Source organism: Bufo gargarizans, chromosome 5 (genome assembly GCF_014858855.1).
Source record: "Bufo gargarizans isolate SCDJY-AF-19 chromosome 5, ASM1485885v1, whole genome shotgun sequence".
Taxonomy (NCBI): Eukaryota; Metazoa; Chordata; class Amphibia; order Anura; family Bufonidae; genus Bufo; species Bufo gargarizans.
In genome coordinates this window covers 219,124,205-219,145,240 of record NC_058084.1, presented here as the reverse complement: position 1 = coordinate 219,145,240, position 21,036 = coordinate 219,124,205, and the positions used below count along the sequence as shown (strand labels likewise).

Below are 21,036 nucleotides of genomic sequence, written 5' to 3'. Positions count from 1 at the left end.
CAAGTGCACATGTAACAGGTCAGCCAGTTTCATAGGTACAAATCTGCTGACAGATGCCCTTTAAGGCAGGGGGTTTCAAACTCCTGGCCCTCCAGCTATTGCAAAACTACAACTTCCATCATACCCGGACAGCCTACAGCTATCAGGGAATGCTGCAATTTTTTTTGCACAAGTTTGACATCAATAATTTAAGGTGTCAACTATTATTTCTCATACTGTTTCTCATATTATATATCTATTGTGTGTGTAAATATATATATATATATATATATATATATATGTTATACCGTATATATTGGGACATTGGGACAAGGGTTAAAAATGTCAGGAAAAGACACAAGACATTGTACAGCAACATATTAATCTTTTTATATTAGTAATATTGTCTTTGTAGAACTTTGTGCTTACCATTCCAGTCCATAAAATGGTAAATGCGATGAAGAGTGCTCCATAAAAACATGTTTTTGAAATGTTGTTATATTTAATTTGATTTTGCAATAATTTGATATGTTTGGTACCAGGAACTCCTAGTAAATGTATGAAAATAGTCTGGATTGAATTTAGCACACTACAAAACGAATAGCTTTCAGAGGAGAATATGACATATCCTAATGAAGAATAGGCCATGGTGAAGACAAGTCCAATGAGCTGCAAAACAAATTTGTAACACGTCAATCACATACAATAATTTAATTACACAATCAGATAGCCAAAAGGTTACTTTCACATAATTTTGCATAAGTCCATAGTACACGTTGATTATCTTATGAGATAAAAATGCTTTGTTCTAGAGTGAGCAGCACATTTATTAACACTGGCGTTTTAGACGCCAGTCTTAATAAAGCCCTAAACTGGCGGTGGTTCCCCCAAAGTTATGAAGAGGCACCGGCCTCTTCATAACTTCAGCTGAGCCTCCGCCAGTTTTAAATGTGAGACAGCTTCCTAGCTGTCTTACATTTAGACCTTTTTCTACACCTAAAACAGGTGTAGAAAATATTAAATGGCACGAGCAGGGAGAAATCGCAGATTGTGGCGTAACAGCTAGTTCTGCTGCGGTATTTTCTCCGGCCAAAATTCTGGAACACTTTCCATTGAAATGTATTAATTCTGGATCCGGTACAAAGTGTTCGGGAAAAACGGATCCAACTTCCCAGTCTGTGCATGCGCAGACCTTTAAATCTGTGGGGGAAAAAAATACTGGATCCGTTTTTCCAGATGATACTGGAGAGACGGATCCGGCATTGCAATGCATTTGTCAGACGGATCCGAACTGCCTGCCAGATTCTTTTAACACTAGTGTGAAAGTATCCTTAGGTGTATTTCAGAATGATAAATGACCCTGTAACTTTCTCTCTGAAATTTGTGAGAAACCCCTTTGGTAAACACAACATAACTGCTTGCTCCCTGAAAGAACAGACTACATCATCCCCTAGAAGTCAATGGATGGCGAGTAGGGCAGTGAGCAGCACAGTGAAAAAGACAAGAAAAGTTATGACTCTAAGGGCTGTTTCACACGAGCGAGTCCATTGCTCCGTGTGTGAGTGTGATCCTACACTCTGAACTTGCAGGAGCGCACGGCATTATCATGATTTATAATGCTAGGTGCCTCTGCTTGACCTTATTTCTACAGAATCATACTGACAGCTTTATGTCACTATGATTCTGTGGAAAAAAGGCCATGCAGAGGCACATAGCATTATAAATCATGATAATGCCATGCGCTTCTGCAAGTCCAGAGCGGAGGATCACACTCACACACAGAGCGTGATTCCCGCAATGGACTTGCTCGTGTGAAACAGCCCTAATAGTAAGCCTTATAGCTCACCCAAGTGCTTTATTCACATCTATACTTCACAGTATTTCTATATAAATTAATAACTTATATGTTGCTTATGAGTCATTTGAAGTGACCGGAAGCAGAATCTGCAGCCGCTAGCTTCCAGCCACCAGCTATGGGGCAACTAATAATGGAAAATTCATATTATGGTCAGTTGTAGTGCTATCACTCATGTCTACACATATCACAGCCCTTTCTGAAATGACAGGTACAGTTTAAGGTTAATGCTTTTCAATTTTTGAGACCAAAATAAATAGAAAATATTTATTTCCTTCTACTTATATAGCACTAACACATTCCACAGCACTGCAAAAATAATGTTTACATCAGTCCCTCAATAATAAGTTTTTATAGGAGAATTGTGAATGCATTAAAGGGGTTGTCTCATTTCGCTATTCCGAAGGCAATATGAGACAGTCCTGACCACCTGCTGTTTCCCTAACTCAGAAAAAACATTGCTTGTAGTGCTTTGCTGTTTCCCTAGCTCTCAACAGAAAAGAGAGTTACTGAAACAGCACAGTGCCTGAGCGCTCCGCCGTTTCCTGGCTGGGTGTCATGGTCCCTCCAGTGATAGAGGTTAGAAGACCTGAAAGACTGGCTGTACGTTAGGGCATCTGACAGCCTATCTGTTTTCACTTGTTGCAGTGTTGTTGTTGGTAATGACCACACCTCTTGTCTCAGGTGTAGCTTGTGGTCATTGCTGCTCCTCTATTTAGTCTGGACCCAAACTTCCTACCATGCAGTTGATATTCTCTGCCTGGAGTTGGAAGAGCTGGTGTGTGGTCCTCATCCAAGTTCCTGCTCATCCATTTTCTATTGAAGATAAGTGTACTTCTTTTGGTATTTTGTTGCTCCCATTTGCTCGTTGTTTACTAGGCCTCAAGGAGATGCTGGTTTGTTCATCTGGGAAGGAACCAGTAGTCTCAAACCCAGTCACTTATCCTAGGGATTTTCAGGGTTACTAGGGCCTATGTTTACGGTGTATGAATACTCCCACCTTCAGGGTCTATTCATGCTGACAGGAGTCAGGGATAGGTTTAGGGTTTCCTTAGGTTATCACCATTTCCCTTTCCCTAGCCTTGAGGCCTAGTTCCTGGTCATTTTTCTTCTGTTGTCATTCTGGTGTTCCTCCCTTCCCCTACACTGTGACACTGGGGGGTGGTTGGGACTGCGTCTCATCTCACATTTATAACGCCGAGATGAGGCAACCCCTTTAAGGGTAATAAATCAGAATCAGTAAAATAATGCAAAATATATTCAAATTTTTGTTGTGTCTATACATGCAGATTATGAAATGGTGTTCAGAGTTGAAGATATGCTTTAAAAAACAGTAGGTGGAAGCTAAAGCACACCAACTCAGATACATGGCCTCTATGCTGAACAGTTATATTTAATTATTCTCTATTCCTTTATTTTAAACTATTTAAAGTAACCTATAATTCATTTTTGTAGTGTACTTTATTTATTTTACTGTTTTAATTACAAAATAGGCACCCAGGGTGTCTATAGTGCTTGGAATAAGTGCACTGGTACACTGCTGACATGTATGCAGTGTACAGGTGTACGGATTAAAAAGTACTGCATGCATAGGGGCGGCAACGAGCTCAATACTGGTAGAAGCATACATCACCGCTCCTGCCTGTGCCCAATCCACTCATCTTAAGCCTATACATTGGTATAGGAGACCCTGCACTGATGTGCTATGTCAGACTTTAGCTGAGCAATGGTGGTTTTAGGCAGGACAGCTAAAGTCTAACATAGCACATTGTTCAGGGTTTTAGGATGGAATACTTATTTAGGCCTCATTCACATGACATATGGGCACCGGACATGTGCACACCGCATCACGGATGCGAACCATTTACTTTAATGGATGCGGACCCATTCACTACGGAGTGCTTCTGTGCCTCTGCACCACAAAATAGAACTTGTTCTATTTTTTTTGCTGTACAGATGGATCACAGGCTGATTCAAGTTGAATGGGCCTGGATCCATCTGCGGCAGCCGCACAGATGTTGCCTGTGCATTGGGGACTGCAAATTGCAGTCCCCAATGCACGGAACGGCCAAGCAACGGCCATGTGTATGAGACCTTATCTGTATGTAACATTTCAGGGTACAAATGGAAAATTAGCTTTCTATCGCCTCTTTAAATGAATGAAAGACAAGTTTTCCTGAAAAAGTGCATCCGCCAAAATGCAATTCGGATGCAAACGAAAAATATGTTCATGTGTATAAGCCTTTATACTGCTACAAAGCCCATCCCATCTGCTTGAGTAACAGTTGTAGTAGGACATCACCATAGCCACTAGTCAGAGCAGAGGGAAAAGTCTGTGAAGCAGCCCAATGCAGGAAGAAGAGAGCACTTGAAGACCCATCTCCTGGGCACTTGCTGGAGCAAAATCTCCCTGATCTGATAGATGAGGTCATCAGAGATCCCAATGAGTCACTAGTGTCACTTAACTAATAAATATATATCGCAGAGCACCTTCACCAATGTAAAACGTAATTTTTAATAATATTTATTAAAATTTCCCAATATTGTGATTCAAGATTCTTGCAGCTAGGGAATAAAGGGGGCTATTGATACAGAAAGGGAAAATAACTCACCCTAATCACTGCCCCTATACACTATAAGCCCTGCCTATAAAACAGAATGGCTGCCCCGATAGGGGCGATCCCATGTCAGGAACCTCATGAAAACCCAAGATAGCCCTGACAAGGGATAGATACCACCACCAGATAGATATAACAAAGAAATATGCCTAACAACTCATATAATGACTTATAGATGATAATATATCCCAAATGAAATCCACAACCAAAAAGAATATAGTAAGCAAGCTCAACATTAATTCATTTCTCCAGAATTAGGGTCCATTCACATGTCCGTGTGTGTTTTGCGGATTCACGGATCCGTGGATCCGCAAAACCCGGGTGCCGGCATTCTCATAGACAATGCCTTTTCTTGCCCGCAATTGCGGACAAGAATAGGACATGTTCTATTTTTTTGGGGATCGGAATTGCGGACCTGGAAGTGCGGATCCGCAATTCCGGATCCAGGCAGCACATAGTGTTGCCCCATAGAAATGGCTGGGTCTTCAATTCCGTTCCGCAAAATGCGGAATGAAATTGCGGACGTGTGAATGGACCCTAAAGGAAAGAATCAGATATAATAATCAAAATGATGTCATGTGTCCCAAACACTAAGACATGTCCCAGACACAGGCACATGTCCCGACGCGTTTCCCTGCACCATTTCAGGTGTCAGTTCCCAAGGGGACTCAATTTGTATCCACACAATAGTTGGTTATATGATAATACCAATGAGCAAAGAGGGAAGGCTCAATTTCTACCTTCACAGTGGTTAATTGAATGATTTTCACAATGAACCCAAAAAAAACAAATGTATGATAAGTTCAGAATAGCTTGCTAATAAGTATAAAGAGCACAGCAGAAAACAATAAAAACCACTAAAAGTAGGTCTGTTATATAAGGCACCACGGGGTCCTTAGCCTGGAATAATGAACAATCTTATCAGGCTAGGGATTGAATCAGCACATATTTGGCTTCACAGTATACCTAGGCATGCCTATAGATAATATGATACAATGATAACAATTGCCCAATGTCCCATGAACAATGGTGGATTATAATAGGGACATTTGAACGCCCACATACTGTGGCGGGACACGGGAGCACATCACTAGTAGTGATAAAAGCCCGGCGCTGACGTGCGTGATGACGTCATCACGCACCTGTGCCGGCGCAGGGCTTTGATTTATGCGTGCCTGCCTCATCATCTTGGACAGGTAAGTTGTAGCCTTTAGTTTTTTGTTATTGTTTTTTTTGTGTGTGCCAACTTTGTGGGGCAAAGGAGGTCATATTACTGCAGGGACAGGGGGGTAAATCATGGGGCAAATTACTTAATGCGGGCAGTGTAGGGGCAAATTGCTTAATGGGGGGCCAAGTTATTAGATGGTGGGGGTCCAACTCCTGGCACCCCCTCCAATCAGCTGTTTAAGGAGACTGCAATGTTCCAGTGAGCGCTGAAGCCTCTTTTCTCCTTACCACGCACAGCACTGTCCATTTGATAGCAATGTGCTTGGTATTGCAGCTCAGCCCCAATCACTCAGATGGGATTGAGCTGCACCTAGGCCATGTCAATGATGGATGTGATGTCATATGGCCTAGGAAGAGACTGTAGTGCTCATTAAACTAAAATAGAGGGAGTGGCCCAAGTTGGGTAGACAGCCCCGGGTCTGTCATGCACTTAATCCTCCCCTGCCCATGAAAAGGTGTACTTGCATGCACTAACATGCCTCAGCAAGATGTGCCAAGCAGATGTACAGGTCCTTCTAAAAAAATTAGCATATTGTGATAAAGTTCATTATTTTCTGTAATGTACTGATAAACATTAGACTTTCATATATTTTAGATTCATTACACGCCAACTGAAGTAGTTCAAGCCTTTTATTGTTTTAATATTGATGATTTTGGCATACAGCTCATGAAAACCCAAAATTCCTATCTAAAAAAATTAGCATATCATGAAAAGGTTCTCTAAACGAGCTATTAACGTAATCATCTGAATCAACTAATTAACTCTAAACACCTGCAAAAGATTCCTGAGGCTTTTAAAAACTCCCAGCCTGGTTCATTACTCAAAACCGCAATCATGGGTAAGACTGCCGACCTGACTGCTGTCCAGAAGGTCATCATTGACACCCTCAAGCAAGAGGGTAAGACACAGAAAGAAATTTCTGAACGAATAGGCTGTTCCCAGAGTGCTGTATCAAGGCACCTCAGTGGGAAGTCTGTGGGAAGGAAAAAGTGTGGCAGAAAACACTGCACAACGAGAAGAGGTGACCGGACCCTGAGGAAGATTGTGGAGAAGGACCGATTCCAGACCTTGGGGGACCTGCGGAAGCAGTGGACAGAGCCACTGTGTACAGGAGTGTGCAGGAAATGGGCTACAGGTGCCACATTCCCCAGGTCAAGCCACTTTTGAACCAGAAACAGCGGCAGAAGCGCCTGACCTGGGATACAGAGAAGCAGCACTGGACTGTTGCTCAGTGGTCCAAAGTACTTTTTTCGGATGAAAGCAAATTTTGCATGTCATTCGGAAATCAAGGTGCCAGAGTCTGGAGGAAGACTGGGGAGAGGGAAATGCCAAAATGCCTGAAGTCCAGTGTCAAGTACCCACAGTCAGTGATGGTCTGGGGTGCCATGTCAGCTGCTGGTGTTGGTCCACTGTGTTTTATCAAGGGCAGGGTCAATGCAGCTAGCTATCAGGAGATTTTGGCGCACTTCATGCTTCCATCTGCTGAAAAGCTTTATGGAGATGAAGATTTCATTTTTCAGCACGACCTGGCACCTGCTCACAGTGCCAAAACCACTGGTAAATGGTTTACTGACCATGGTATTACTGTGCTCAATTGGCCTGCCAACTCTCATGACCTGAAACCCATAGAGAATCTGTGGGATATTGGGAAGATAAAGTTGAGAGACGCAAGACCCAACACTCTGGATGAGCTTAAGGCCGCTATCGAAGCATCCTGGGCCTCCATAACACCTCAGCAGTGCCACAGGCTGATTGCCTCCATGCCACGCCGCATTGAAGCAGTCATTTCTGCAAAAGGATTCCCGACCAAGTATTGAGTGCATAACTGAACATAATTATTTGAAGGTTGACTTTTTTTTGTATTAAAAACACTTTTCTTTTATTGGTCGGATGAAATATGCAAATTTTTTTAGATAGGAATTTTGGGTTTTCATGAGCTGTATGCCAAAATCATCAATATTAAAACAATAAAAGGCTTGAACTACTTCAGTTGGTGTGTAATGAATCTAAAATATATGAAAGTCTAATGTTTATCAGTACATTACAGAAAATAATGAACTTTATCATAATATGCTAATTTTTTTAGAAGGACCTGTATGTGCTGACTCTAATGCCACCAGGGTCACGCACCCATTCATTAGTGGTTCAGTGGTGGCCAGGTGATGGAGAGTTTGGTGCCTATCCAGCAAAATCTGGCTAAATAAGGATGACTTCACACGTGGCAGATTTTGTTACAGAAAACTTTATGCAACAGAAAATCTGTTTTATTCATCTGAATTCAGTTGCATAAAATTTCTGCAACAAAATCCGCCATGCATGAAAGCAGCCTAAAAGTTCATATTCTCACCACTCTGGGTTAGAAAAGCTCTCCAAAAGACACGTTTGTACTGCTCTCCCTAGCATCTACTGTACCTAGAGATATCGGCAGATTAGCATGGTCAGAAATGCTGACAGATTCCTTTTAGCACCCCTTTGGTGCTAAATATCTGGACCATTATGTGAAAACTGAGAAACTGTCAATGTATGTGTTACCACACGTGGTAAGTTTAGCTAACTTAGCTATATATGTACATACAGTAGCTGTTTACATCTAATAGCAGATATAGAAGTAAAGGAGAAACAAAGTGCACATTAAAATATTATCAAAATATGTTACATCTATAATGAGACATGATTATTTAATACCATTCATGATAGTTAGGAAATTTATGGCCTTCATAACAAACCCACATGGCCAACATAAATTTTTTTTTTGATTATTTAGATTTCATTATTAAAACACATGGCGTTTAACATAAAAATACCCACCACTATGAATACTGATCTGGCGCAAGAATGCTGAAATACTGCCACACAAGGAGACATCATTTTGTAAAAACGGAGAAGTTTTGTAAATTTAAGTATCATTAAGAATAAAATGGTCCCATGCAAACATCGAGTCCACTAAAACAGAAGAAAACAAATGAATGTTTACAAATTTGCTAAAAGTAATAATTTAGTTGAAGCTTCAATTTAATATGTAGCAACAATTTTTTATTCCCCTAAGATTTGCTTGAGTGATGTTTATCTCTATTCAAAAATAAAAGAATGTTTTAGCTGTAGCCAATTATAAAATAAACATGATATTTATGTAGTCCAGGTCGTTACGGACGCGGCGATACCAAACATAAGGGGAAATATTTTTTGCAATTTTTTCATTGAAAAGCGTATTTTCAATTGAAAAAGACAGCATTTTGATTGCTTTTGAAATACAATGCACTATCCCTATATAGTGCATTGCATTTTAATGTTAGTGCCAGTGCTATACTGACATTGACCAGAGAGGCACAGCCTGCTGGAAACTACTCAAGGAGGCTTGGGGCCTACATCAGACCCCAGCAAGCCTTTACACGCATTGGCACCCCACGATCGCATTTTCGGGGTGCCGATGGGAGACAGAGGGAGTCCGCTTCCTCTGTCAGCGCTTTACATGCAGCCGGCACCATTGCCCGCGGTATGTACAGCATTAAACAGCCTGGATCATCACTCCTGCTGGTCCAGGCTGTTAAAGCTGTTAGTCCCCCATGCAGCGCTTAGACTGGGCCACCATTAAAAAGCGGTGGCCAAGCCGAAGGCCCCTTAATCACCGCCGTAAAAAGACATATGGGTGGTCACTAAGGGGCCTTAAAAAATAAAGCAATACACAGGCGTGGAGGACTGGAGCTGCCACAGAGGAAAACCGTGAGGGAGAACCTGGTAATAGTACCTTCATTATTATTATTATTTTTTAAAGTGTACAAAAGTTGTATGAATCACAAGCTGAGGCTGCTCTATATGCAGCTGGTGCCAGCTGTGTAATACAGCTGACACCCACAAAAATAACTATAATTAGTGATAACTCAGATCATGGGAAATTAAACCCTGAAATGCCATAATCAATAGCGATCATGGTATGTTAGGGAGGTGGCTCCCTCTGACCTGTGATCGAAACCCTCAAACTGCAAGGTGCCGATCAGTTGCTACGGCAGCCTGGGGCCTTTGTGAAGGCTCCCAAACATCCCACAATTTAAGGGGTTCTCTGGTAATTAAGAAAATAAAATTACTGAAAATACTTAAATATTACTTTCATTAGTTATAATGGCTAGTTTTTTCTAGGGAGCAATCATAGTGAGAAATAAAATGGCCGTCATCTTAGTACACACAAAACCTGTCCTAATCACACGATGACTTGTTACTTCAGACAACTGATCTAAAGAGCTGCCTCATCCTCCTCTATGCTCTGCTTGTCAGGGATTATGATTCTAAATACAGTTTAATATGAACTTCAGCTGAATCTCCGTAGGAATGAAGTTCATGAGGAGACATGAAGTACAAAGAGGAGAGTGTGGATGTGGCTAATGAGCAGAAAAACTTGTACGCATTCTCCATTACCAAAGCCCCACATTACCACAGTCTGTTCTGTCTGTCCTCTCTTCATGAACTCCATTCCTACAGAGATTCAGCTGAAGATCATATTAAACTGTATTCAGGATCTTTAGCTCAGTGTTCTGAAGTAACTTGTCCTGCTTTGTGAGTAGGACATGTTTTGTGTGTACTAATAGTACAGTGGCCATTTTATTTCTCCTAATGATTGTCTGCTCCCCAGACAAAACAAGCCATTAATAACTAACGAAAGGTATTTTAGAATATATTTATAACTAGCAGAAGGACCCGGCTTCGCACAGGTATATTTCATCTTTTTTTTTTTATGTTTCTGTGTGTCGTTAAAAGATATCGACAGTATCTCGACCCTTTAACAGTTAACTCCACAGTTCCCCACCCCTTAACACTGACCCCCCCCCCCCCCACAGTGCCCCGCCACTATAAAATGGGACATCCACAGCAGCCCATTCCCTTAACTTTGACCTTCACAGCAGCCCGCCTTTTTAACAGTGAGTTTCACAGCACCCTACTCCCTTGACAGTGACCTCCTCAGGGGCCTGCCCCCATAACAGTGACCTTCACAGTACCCCGCTGCCTTAACAGTGACTTCACAGTACCCTGCTACCTTTACAGTGACCTCCACAGCAGTTTCCCCTTTAATAGTGGCCCCTGCCCCTTTAACAGTGACCTCCACAGTGCCCGCCCATTTAACAGTGACCTCTACAGTGCCCACCCCTTTAACAGTAACCTCCACAGTGCCTGCCCCTTTAACAGTGAACTCCACAGTGCTCACCCCTTTAACAGTGACATGTGTTGCGCAACATTTTGTCTCAACAACTTTTATAATGATAGGCTATGGTGTCGCACTGTGACATGCGACATGCTGCGACTGCGGCACAACAGTCGCAAAAAATCCATCCAGGATGGATGCATGTAGCAGCGTAGTTGTGCCCTATGTGTCATGCGACTTATTGTCGCCCTGTAGCCCTAGCCTAAAGCTGACCTACAGCAGTGAAGAAAAATGGCTGGCTTCTTAGGGAAACCTGGAGTAAAACTGTGTGTATGTGCAGTTGAAATTTGAAAAAAAAGACTTGAAGGCTTGTATTGGCTAATGCAGGTCGTTTTTTGGGAATATCTCTGGAACGGTACGTCCTAGACACCTGATGTACCTGTGTGCCAAATTTGGTGAAGATCGGTTCAGTCGTTGGTCTGGACATCTGTCTGTCTGTCTGTTCTTTATGTGCGACAAGACAGAAACTGATTGTTTTTATTATATAATATACAGCTATGTGAATGGAAAAGTAAAAATAAAAACTTAGTCATCTTGGTGTGCAGGATGGAAACCAGCTCCCAGCTCCATCTACTGTACAATGGACAGAGCTGTGTAGTTCCAGCTATAACTTTTGGTGCCAGAACAACAAGGCAATAGCAGAATGGCGGAGGTGTGGGGTGTTAAACACCTATGATCTGATATTGATGTCCTACCCTGGAACCATGGAATAGCCCTTTAAAAATTAAACCTGAACTTTGATTATTTGATATAAACAACAAGACCAGTTTAAAAAAAAAAACTAAAAACCCACACACTTTATTCTTAGCCTAAGGCTCCATTCACACGATTGTAAATTTGGTCCGCATCCGATCCGCATTTTTTGCCGATTGGATGCGGACGCATTCATTTCAACGGGTTCGCAAAAAATGCAGACGGCACACTGTGTGCTGTCCACATCTGTATGTCTGTCTGCAGTCCCTGACAAAAATAGATAGTTAAAATAGGTCCGAAAAAGAAAAGGCTGCAACATGGACGTCACACTCATGCCATCCGTATTTTTGCGGATCCATGTTTTGCTTACCAGAAAATACAGTCGTGTGAATGCACCTCTAACAGTACTTTCAAACATATTGGATTTTGCACATTTTGGCAGTAATTTTACCACAATGTGGTTCCTCACAAAAGCATTCCTATAAACAAGAAAAAGATACCTTTTCCACAGCAACAATGAAGCTGACGTCTATAAACACTTTAAAAAATCCTCTTTGAAGATGATCCATTATATCCACGGTAAGCATGAAATGGAAGATTTGGCAGATGTGGTAACACAGACTGAGCACAATTATAGAAGCCTGTAGTTCAAAAAAATCAAATATGACACAATTGGCAAGTTTTACCAGAAAGAATAAAATTGAAATGCAGACATGGACTGATTACTATCTGAAATTATAAATTCAAACAATAAGCAGCTAAATTATGACATCTAATTAGACCACCTTTTGTTTCAGCACTTTGCCATCAGAACAGTTTTAACAGTGCAGTGAAGATGTATTTCATCCTGATGTGCTCTATATTTGAATATTTGTCATTCTTATGCATCAGTCACACATCAGTCTTTGGTCAGTGATTTTATCTGTGATTTTGAGCCAAAACCAGGTGCGGCTCTAAACACAGAACAGGTGCAGATCTTTCCCTTATACCTGATCTGTGTGTAGGCTTTAGAGCTCATGCACACGGCCGTTTTTTTTTTGGCGGTCCGCAAAAAGGGGTCCCGTAGTTCCGTGATCCGTGTCCGTTTTGCCTTCCGTGGGTCTTCCTTGATTTTTGGAGGATCCACGGACATGAAGGAAAAAGTCGTTTTGGTGTCCGCCTGGCCGTGCGGAGCCAAACGGATCCGTCCTGACTTACAATGCAAGTCAATGGGGACGGATCCGTTTGACGTTGACACAATATGGTGCAATTGCCAACGGATCCGTCCCCCATTGACTTTCAATGTAAGTCGAGAGTCCCTATTATACCATCGGATCAGAGTTTTCTCTAATCCGATGGTATATTTTAACTTGAAGCGTCCCCATCACCATGTGAACGCCTCTAAGTTAGAATATACCATCGGATTTGAGTTACATCGTGAAAACTCATATCCGACAGTATATTCTAACACAGAGGCGTTCCCATGGTGATGGGGACGCTTCAAGTTAGAATATACTACGAACTGTGTACATGACTGCCCCCTGCTGCCTGGCAGCACCCAATCTCTTACAGGGGGCTGTGATTCGCACAGATGCCGCACCTGAAGGGGTTAATTGGGCGTATCATAGGCCCCTGTAAGAGACCAGTGTGGGCCCCCCCTCCCTCCCTCTATTGTATTAACATTGGTGGCCAGTGTGCGGCCTCCCCCCCCCCCCGATCATTGGTGACAGCGGAGAGTTCCGATCAGAGTCCCAGTTCAATCGCTGGGGCTCCGATCGGTAACCATGGCAACCAGGATGCTACTGCAGTCCTGGTTGCCATGGTTACTTAGCAATATTAGAAGCATCATACTTACCTGCTGCGCTGTCTGTGACCGGCCGGGAGCTCCTCCTACTGGTAAGTGACAGGTCTGTGCGGCGCATTGCTTAATGATCTGTCACTTACCAGTAGGAGGAGCTCCCGGCCGGTCACAGACAGCGCAGCAGGTAAGTATGATGCTTCTAATATTGCTAAGTAACCATTGCAACCAGGACTGCAGTAGCGTCCTGGTTGCCATGGTTAGTGATCGGAGCCCCAGCGATTAAACTGGGACTCCGATCGGAACTCTCTGCTGCCACCAATGATCGGGGGGGGGGGGGGGGGGGAGGCCGCACACTGGCCACCAATGATATTAATACAATAGAGGGAGGGAGGGGGGGCCGCACACTGGCCACCAATGATAATGCAATAGAGGGAGGGGGCGGGGGGGCCGCACACTGGCCACCAATGATAATACAATAGAGGGAGGGGGGCTGCACACTGGCCACCAATGATAATACAATAAAGGGAGGGAGGGGGGGCCGGGGGGTTGCACTGGCCACCAATGATATTAATACAATAGAGGGAGGGAGGGGGGCCGCACACTGGCCACCAATGATATTAATACAATAGAGGGAGGGGGGGCTACCAATAAAATTAAAACTGGGGAGGGAGGGGGGTCTGCCCTCTGCTGCCTGGCAGCCCCTGATCTCTTACAGGGGGCTATCATACGCACAAATAACCCCTTCAGGTGCGGCACCTGAGGGGTTAATTTTGCGGGCTGCCAGGCAGCAGGGGGCAGTCATGTACACAGTTCGTAGTATATTCTAACTTGACGCGTCCCCATCACTATGGGAACGCCTCTGTGTTAGAATATACTGTCGGATCAGAGTTTTTACGAAGTGAAAACTCAGCTCTGAAAAAGCTTTTATGCAGACGGATCTTCGGATCCGTCTGTATGAAAGTAACCTACGGACACGGATCACGGACACGGATGCCAATCTTGTGTGCGTCCGTGTTTTTTCACGGACCCATTGACTTGAATGGGTCCGTGAACCGTTGTCCGTCAAAAAAATAGGACAGGATACAAGGATTACGGAGGCCGTTGAAAAACGGTGCATTTTCCGAGTTTTCAACGGACCCATTGAAAGTCAATTGGTCCACAGAAAATCACAGAAAACGGAACAACGCCACGGGTGCACACAACGGTCGCGTGCATGAGGCCTTACGCCTAGTTTTGGCTCACAATCACTGATGGAAATCACGGACCAAAACACTGACGTGTGAATGAGGTATTAGGCTGAGTTCACATCACTTTTCTGTGTTACATTTAAAGTATACAAAAAACAAACGTTAAACGGATGCATCGGACGGATGCCATACAGTGGCATCCACTACTATAGAGTTGCATTGCAAACAAAATGTTTTTTGCCGGACACTACAGGATATAAAAATGTGTTGTGCTGCACTTTTGAATCCTTTTCCTCCCTAAACTATACGTTAAACGGAGGGCGAAAACGTGATGTGAACCCAGCTTTAGGCCTCGTGCACACGGCCATTGCCCGGCCGTGGCTGTATTGCAGCCCGCAAACAGCAGGTCTGCGTGAGGTAAACGCATTGCACCCGCACTGAATCCGGACCCATTAACTTCAATGGGGCTGTGCAGGTGAACGGTGATTTTCACACATCACTAGTGCGTTGCGTGAAAATTGCAGCATGTTCTATATTCTGCGCTTTTCATGCAACGCAGGCCCCATAGAAATGAATGGGAATGCGTGAAAATCGCAAGCAAGTGCGGATGCAGTGCGATTTTGACACATGGTTGCTAGGAGATTATAGGGATGAAAGCAACCCCGGACCTCATTAAAGTCAATTCACTGTATTATTTTCCCTTATAACATGGTTATAAGGGAAAATAATAGCATTCTTAATACAGAATGGTTACTAAAATGTGGATTGAGGGGTTAAACCACATTCAGTTTTTTATCACGTGCGTGCAAAACGCATTGCACCCGCGTGATAAATGTCTATAAATGACACAAGTATCAAGACAGTACTAATATGTAGCTATATGTCTCCACATGGATAAAAAAACTGCCTGTGCACTGTAACAAAATCCCACGTGAAGACACATATGCACAAAGCAATCAATCACCTTGGTGGTCACATATATGAATGACAATCAATCACTTAAGTGGTCCTATAACGATACACATAGTGTCATCTGTCTCATGGGTAGAGAATCAGACTCTATATGTATGTGTAAGCATGCACGTAGGTATCATAGGGCAAATAAGGCTGTTGCCAATACGTGCAATAGAGCCATATATAAAAAAGAGGTAGCAGGGATGAATCACCCAGATGCCCGCATCCACAGAGTGGAAACAGGGATCCCAGAGATCAACCCCCACAGCTTACATAAGGTAGCTGATTATACCACAAAAAAGGTGATGATTGCAACAAAAGGTAGCCTCACACAAAAAGTAACATACCCATAAGGATAGAAATCTGTCCAACTCAGGAAAGCCACGTACACCGACGCGCGTTTCGGCTACAATGCCTTCTTTTGGGGGATGTATCACTTAATAAAGTATATATATATTTTGCTACTATACCCGTTTTAGTCTCAGTTTATATTCTGTTCATGTACATTTATATTGATGACCTATCGTCAGGATAGGTGATCAATATCTGATCAGCGGGGGTCCAACACCAAGCACCCCCGCCAATCAGCTGTTTGAAGTGCAGTAGCATAGTGTAATTACAAGTACTTGCCTCATTCAAGCGAATGGAGTGAATACTTGTCATTACACTGCATCGCCGAAACCTCCGGGATGATGCACAGTGTAGTGAACAGGAAGCAGTGCTCGCATGGAGTGCCACCTCCTCTCATCATTATATATGCCTGCACAACCCCTTTAACATGACCTATGTCTTTGAAAACATCACTTTCAATTCCCTATTTTCAACTCATCTCAAAAGATGTATTTTAGCAAATGTGAGTTGAGCTATTATGAAAGAAATTAAAGCCTTGTTCACATCTTTGCAAGATCCAGCAGGCTGCTCTGAGCTGGAACAGTCTGCCGGATACTCGACTTCATCACTGGATCCTCATTGACTGCAGACGATTGTCATAAATGCTGGGTTTCTGCCGCAGAAAAATCGTTGCATGCAATGGTGTTTTGTCCGGCCAACAGGCAGCTGGATCTCTTAAATGGAGATGTGAATGGGGCCAAAGTTATCTCAAAAGTAAACCTGAAAAATTTGAATTCACAAAAATAATTAGTATGACATACCTCTACCCAGTTCCATGGTTCTTGCCAATAGTTTCTGATTCCCCTCTGAATCATAATATTCATTTGTAGATAAAAAATAATAAGAATCATTCCAAGGTACATCAGCTGTCAAAAAATACAGAATCCATACATATTAATGTGACTCATTCATGTAATTTCTTAAAATACCTTAACATGTAAAATAGAGGCCCCATACATGTTTAAGAGACAGATTTGTACACCATAAGTGAGGAATTTACAAATCTTCAAAACAACATTAATGTGTTTTCTTTTCCAATATTAAGGCCTCCTGCACATGACTATCCGTTTTTTGTGGTCTGCAAACCGTGGATCCGCAAAACATGGACTCCAGCCATGTGCATGCAGCTATTTTTTCTAAACCCTGTAGAAATGTCCTATTCTTGTCCACAAAAATGAGGAGAATAGGATATGTTATTTCTTTTTTGTAGGGCCGCAGAACAAACACACAGATGCGGACAGCATACTGTGTGCTGCTCACCTCTTTTGTGGCCCCATAGAACTGGATTGGTCTGCATCCGATCTGCAAAATATGCGGATCGGAAGTGGACAAAAAATATGGTCGAGTGCATGGGGCCTTAGAGGAAGGAGTTGTCTCACCTCAGAAAATGGCATTTATCATGTAGAGAAAGTTAATAAAAGGATCTTACTAATGTATTGTGATTGTCCATACTGCCTCCTTTGCTGACTGAATCCAACTTGGGCAGTGAGAAAAGTGGCTAACTGGAGGGGGAGGGCTGCTTGAGATGGTGATATCTCCTGAATGGTAGCAGCTAAATGACAGCTAAAGTCCAAGCAACAGAGGGGAAATGTTAAAAACGAGTCAGGAATGGTGTTAGGCAAGCATGCTGATGCTGGAGTCCTCCCTGCACGTTTGTTGGCTGCTACGCAGCCAATAAACGTGTGGGGAAGTACTGGCACTCACTGAAATGCCGTAGCCATGTTGGTTACTGGCATTACAGTGATTGGTTGGCCGGAACACGTCATCGGGTGCTATAAAGCACCTGATGACACGTGGTTCGGCTCAGCCTTAGGCCTCATGCACACGACCGTTTTTTTTAAGGTCCGCAAAAACGGGGTCCGTAGGTCCGTGATCCGTGACCGTTTTTTCGTCCGTGGGTCTTCCTTGATTTTTGGAGGATCCACGGACATGAAAAATGAAAAAAAAATCTCAGTCAAGTTTGCCATTGAAATGATAGGAAAAAACACGGATCACGGACACGGATCACAGACGCGGATGACAATCTTGTGTGCATCCGTGATTTTTCACGGACCCGTTGACTTGAATGGGTCCGTGAACCGTTGGCCGTGAAAAAAATAGGACAGGTCATATTTTTTTCACGGCCAGGAAACACGGATCACGGATGCGGCTGCAAAACGGTGCACTTTCCGATTTTTCCACGGACCCATTGAAAGTCAATGGGTCCGCAAAATAAAACCCGGGAAACTGCACAACGGCCACGGATGCACACAGCGGTCGTGTGCATTAAGCCTTAGTCAGGGAGAGCTGCAGCAGAAGGGACAGATAGTGTAGGGACAGGAATAGTTTTTATTTTTCAGGCAGGGTTTACTGTTGAAAGGTGCTAGAGACCCAAAAGTCCTTTTAAGGACTATTGTTTTATCTGGCTGCAATATATATTATTAGCGCAACCTGCGCTAAATTCCGTGCAATTATTTGGCTGCTGCTGACTATAATACAACCTCTGCTACATCTGTTGTGTTACATTTGCGCATCCTAAATATCTGTGACATTCAGCGCAATTGTTTGGCCGCTGGTAACTGGATATTCAGAGGAGCTCTTTTCAGCGCCATTCCTTGATTTGAGCCTCTCGCCAAGCCCGCTTTAAGAGGGACATGAGGAGTTCTTGTGCATTGATTCCCAAACTCTTGGGTATCCACAGTCAGAATAAGATGACGGTGGGGAATGGCAATTAGTTTCACGAGGTGGATGAGGACGATGATGAGACACAGTTGCCAATAAGTCTACGGCAATTAGTGTCTCAAGAGGTTGATGATGAGGATGAGACACAGTTGTCAATAAGTGAGGTTGTTGTTAGGTCAAGTCAGGAGGATGACCAGAGTGAGGAAGTGGAAGAGGAGGTGGTGGACGATGAAATCACTGACCCAGCCTGGGAAGGTGGTAAGCCGAGCGAGGACAGCAGTACAGAGGGAAAGGGATCCACAGCACCGCAACAGGCTGGAATAGGCAGTGGGGTGGCAAAAGGTAGAAGGTGGGCCACACCAAACAGGCCGCAACTGTTCCCCGGAGCACCCCCTTGCGGCAATCATCCTTGCCAAGCGGTAGGTGTTCCGCAGTCTGGCACTTTTTTGAGGAAAGTGCAGACTATAAAAAAATTGTGCCGTACCAAAATAAGCAGGGGCGTGAACACTAGCAACCTCACCAGCATGAGCCGCCACATGGCATCAAAGCACCCTAATAGGTGGGCCGAACGCCTGAGTCCACAATCAGTGTCTGCGGGTCACACCACTGCCTCCTCTTCTCCTGTGTTACCTGCTGGCCAATTCCCTGTTCAAGACTCAGGCTCGGATGCCCCCTGCCCGACACCTGGACCTTCATAAGCACCATCAGCTAGGACATCCACTTCTGTGGCCCAGCGCAGTGTACAGATGTCCATACCCAAGGCCTTTGAACAAAAGTGCAAATACCCAGCCACCCACCTACAGGCCATTACACTAAATGCACACCTTTCCAAATTGCTGGTCCTGAAAATGTTGCCATTTAGCCTTGAGGACACTGAGGCTTTCCGACGCCTGATAGCGGCAGCTGTCCCTCGTTACTCAGTCCCCAGCCGCCACTATTTTTCCCAGTGTGCAGTCCCTGCCTTACACCAGCATGTGTCCTGAGATGGCACAGGTGCTATTGACACCAAGGATTGCGGGCCCTACTTCCATCTGGATTTCCGCCACCACCTACATTAATGGCTGTAACCCCCCCCCCCCCTTCTCCTCCTCCACTTCCACCTCTGAATTTACATCTTGCAGCACCAGTCAGGAGATGGAAGCAGTGTAGCACTGCTGTGGGGAAGTGGCAACAGGCCGTGCTGAAACTAATTTGCTTAGGTGACAAACAGCACACCGCCGCAGAGCTGTGGCAGAGTATAAGGAACTAGACTGAGCTGTGGCTCTCACCAATCAACCTACAACCAGGCATGGTTATGCCTGATAATGGCTGTAACTTGGTGGCGGTTTTGGAGCTCGGCAAGCTCACACACATACCATGCCTAGCCCATGTGTTCAACTTAGTGGTTCAGTGGTTTCTCAAAACCTACCCCAATTTGCCTGGTGAAGGTGCGCTGCGTGTGTGCCCATTTCCAAAAGTCATCTACAGCTGCCGCCGGTCTGGCAACACTGCAGCAGCACTTGCAATTGCCAGCTCACCGACTGTTGTGCGACGTGAGCACGGGATGGAATTCCACGTTCCACATGTTGGCCAGGCTTTGTGAGCAGCAGAGGGCAGTAGTGGAATACCAGCTGCAACATGGTCATCGCCTTTCCAGTCAGCTTCCGCTATTCACAAGCGAGGAGTAGGCATGGAAGTCTGACCTCTGAAGTTTTAAGAAACTTTGAGGAATCAACACAGATGGTGAGCGGCGTTGCCGCTATTATCAGCGTAACCATCCCACTTCTGTGTCTACTGAAACGCTCGCTGCTCACAATGAAGGCAGATGCTTTGCATGTGGAATGGTGGAAATTATGAACACAGTACACAGTGTGATAGACAGACCCACTCTCAGTCTTCTCAGCGCAAATTGGATGATTAGGAGGAGCAGGAGACTGGTGCCTCCGCTACAGAGGGTAGTACCCATAGCAGATTTATTCATGGTGATGTACCATGTGATGAGCGCAGTGTCGTCGCCACAGGTCCTTTTCCTCCCAGGTCATCAAAGAAGAAAGAAGAGAAGCAAGGCTGCACGAATAAGTGGATGAGGTGAGTTAATTTTTTTATTATTTTATTTTTTTTACCCCTCCATCCCTATTTTACTAAGCATTCTGTATTAAGAATGCTATTATTTTCCCTTATAACCATGTTATAATGGAAAATAATAAAATGTACACAACACCTAAGCCAAAACCGAATTTCTGTGAAGAAGTCCGGGTTCGGGTCTGGGTACCAAACATGCTGATTATTCTCAAGCGTGTGCAAAACCCATTAAAACGTTTTGCACTCGCGCAGAAAAATTGTGCATTTTCCCATGACGCACCCGCATCCTATCCGGCCCTCACACGCGACGTCCTAGTGAAAAAGGGCCTTACACCTACAGGCTCTGCTTTCTCTGCAACTACCCCACCCTCTCCACATTGATTGACTTTAGGAGAAGTCAGGGCCAGGCATGACGAAGTTTACACTGCCTAGCCCTGTT

At 44.0% G+C, this 21,036-nt stretch overlaps 1 protein-coding gene across 1 annotated transcript in view; it reads right to left on the bottom strand.

Moving 5' to 3' along the window:
• The window catches only part of PKD1L1 (polycystin 1 like 1, transient receptor potential channel interacting), a 405,256-nt gene that overhangs the window by 32,530 nt on the left and 351,690 nt on the right, over nucleotides 1-21,036 (bottom strand). The window contains exons 58-61 of the mRNA XM_044295257.1: nucleotides 16,637-16,741; nucleotides 12,065-12,205; nucleotides 8,489-8,623; nucleotides 409-648 (exon numbers count right to left, since the gene is read on the bottom strand). Of these exons, the coding sequence (XP_044151192.1) occupies nucleotides 409-648; nucleotides 8,489-8,623; nucleotides 12,065-12,205; nucleotides 16,637-16,741 (621 nt within the window). The remainder of the gene's footprint in view (nucleotides 1-408; nucleotides 649-8,488; nucleotides 8,624-12,064; nucleotides 12,206-16,636; nucleotides 16,742-21,036) is intronic.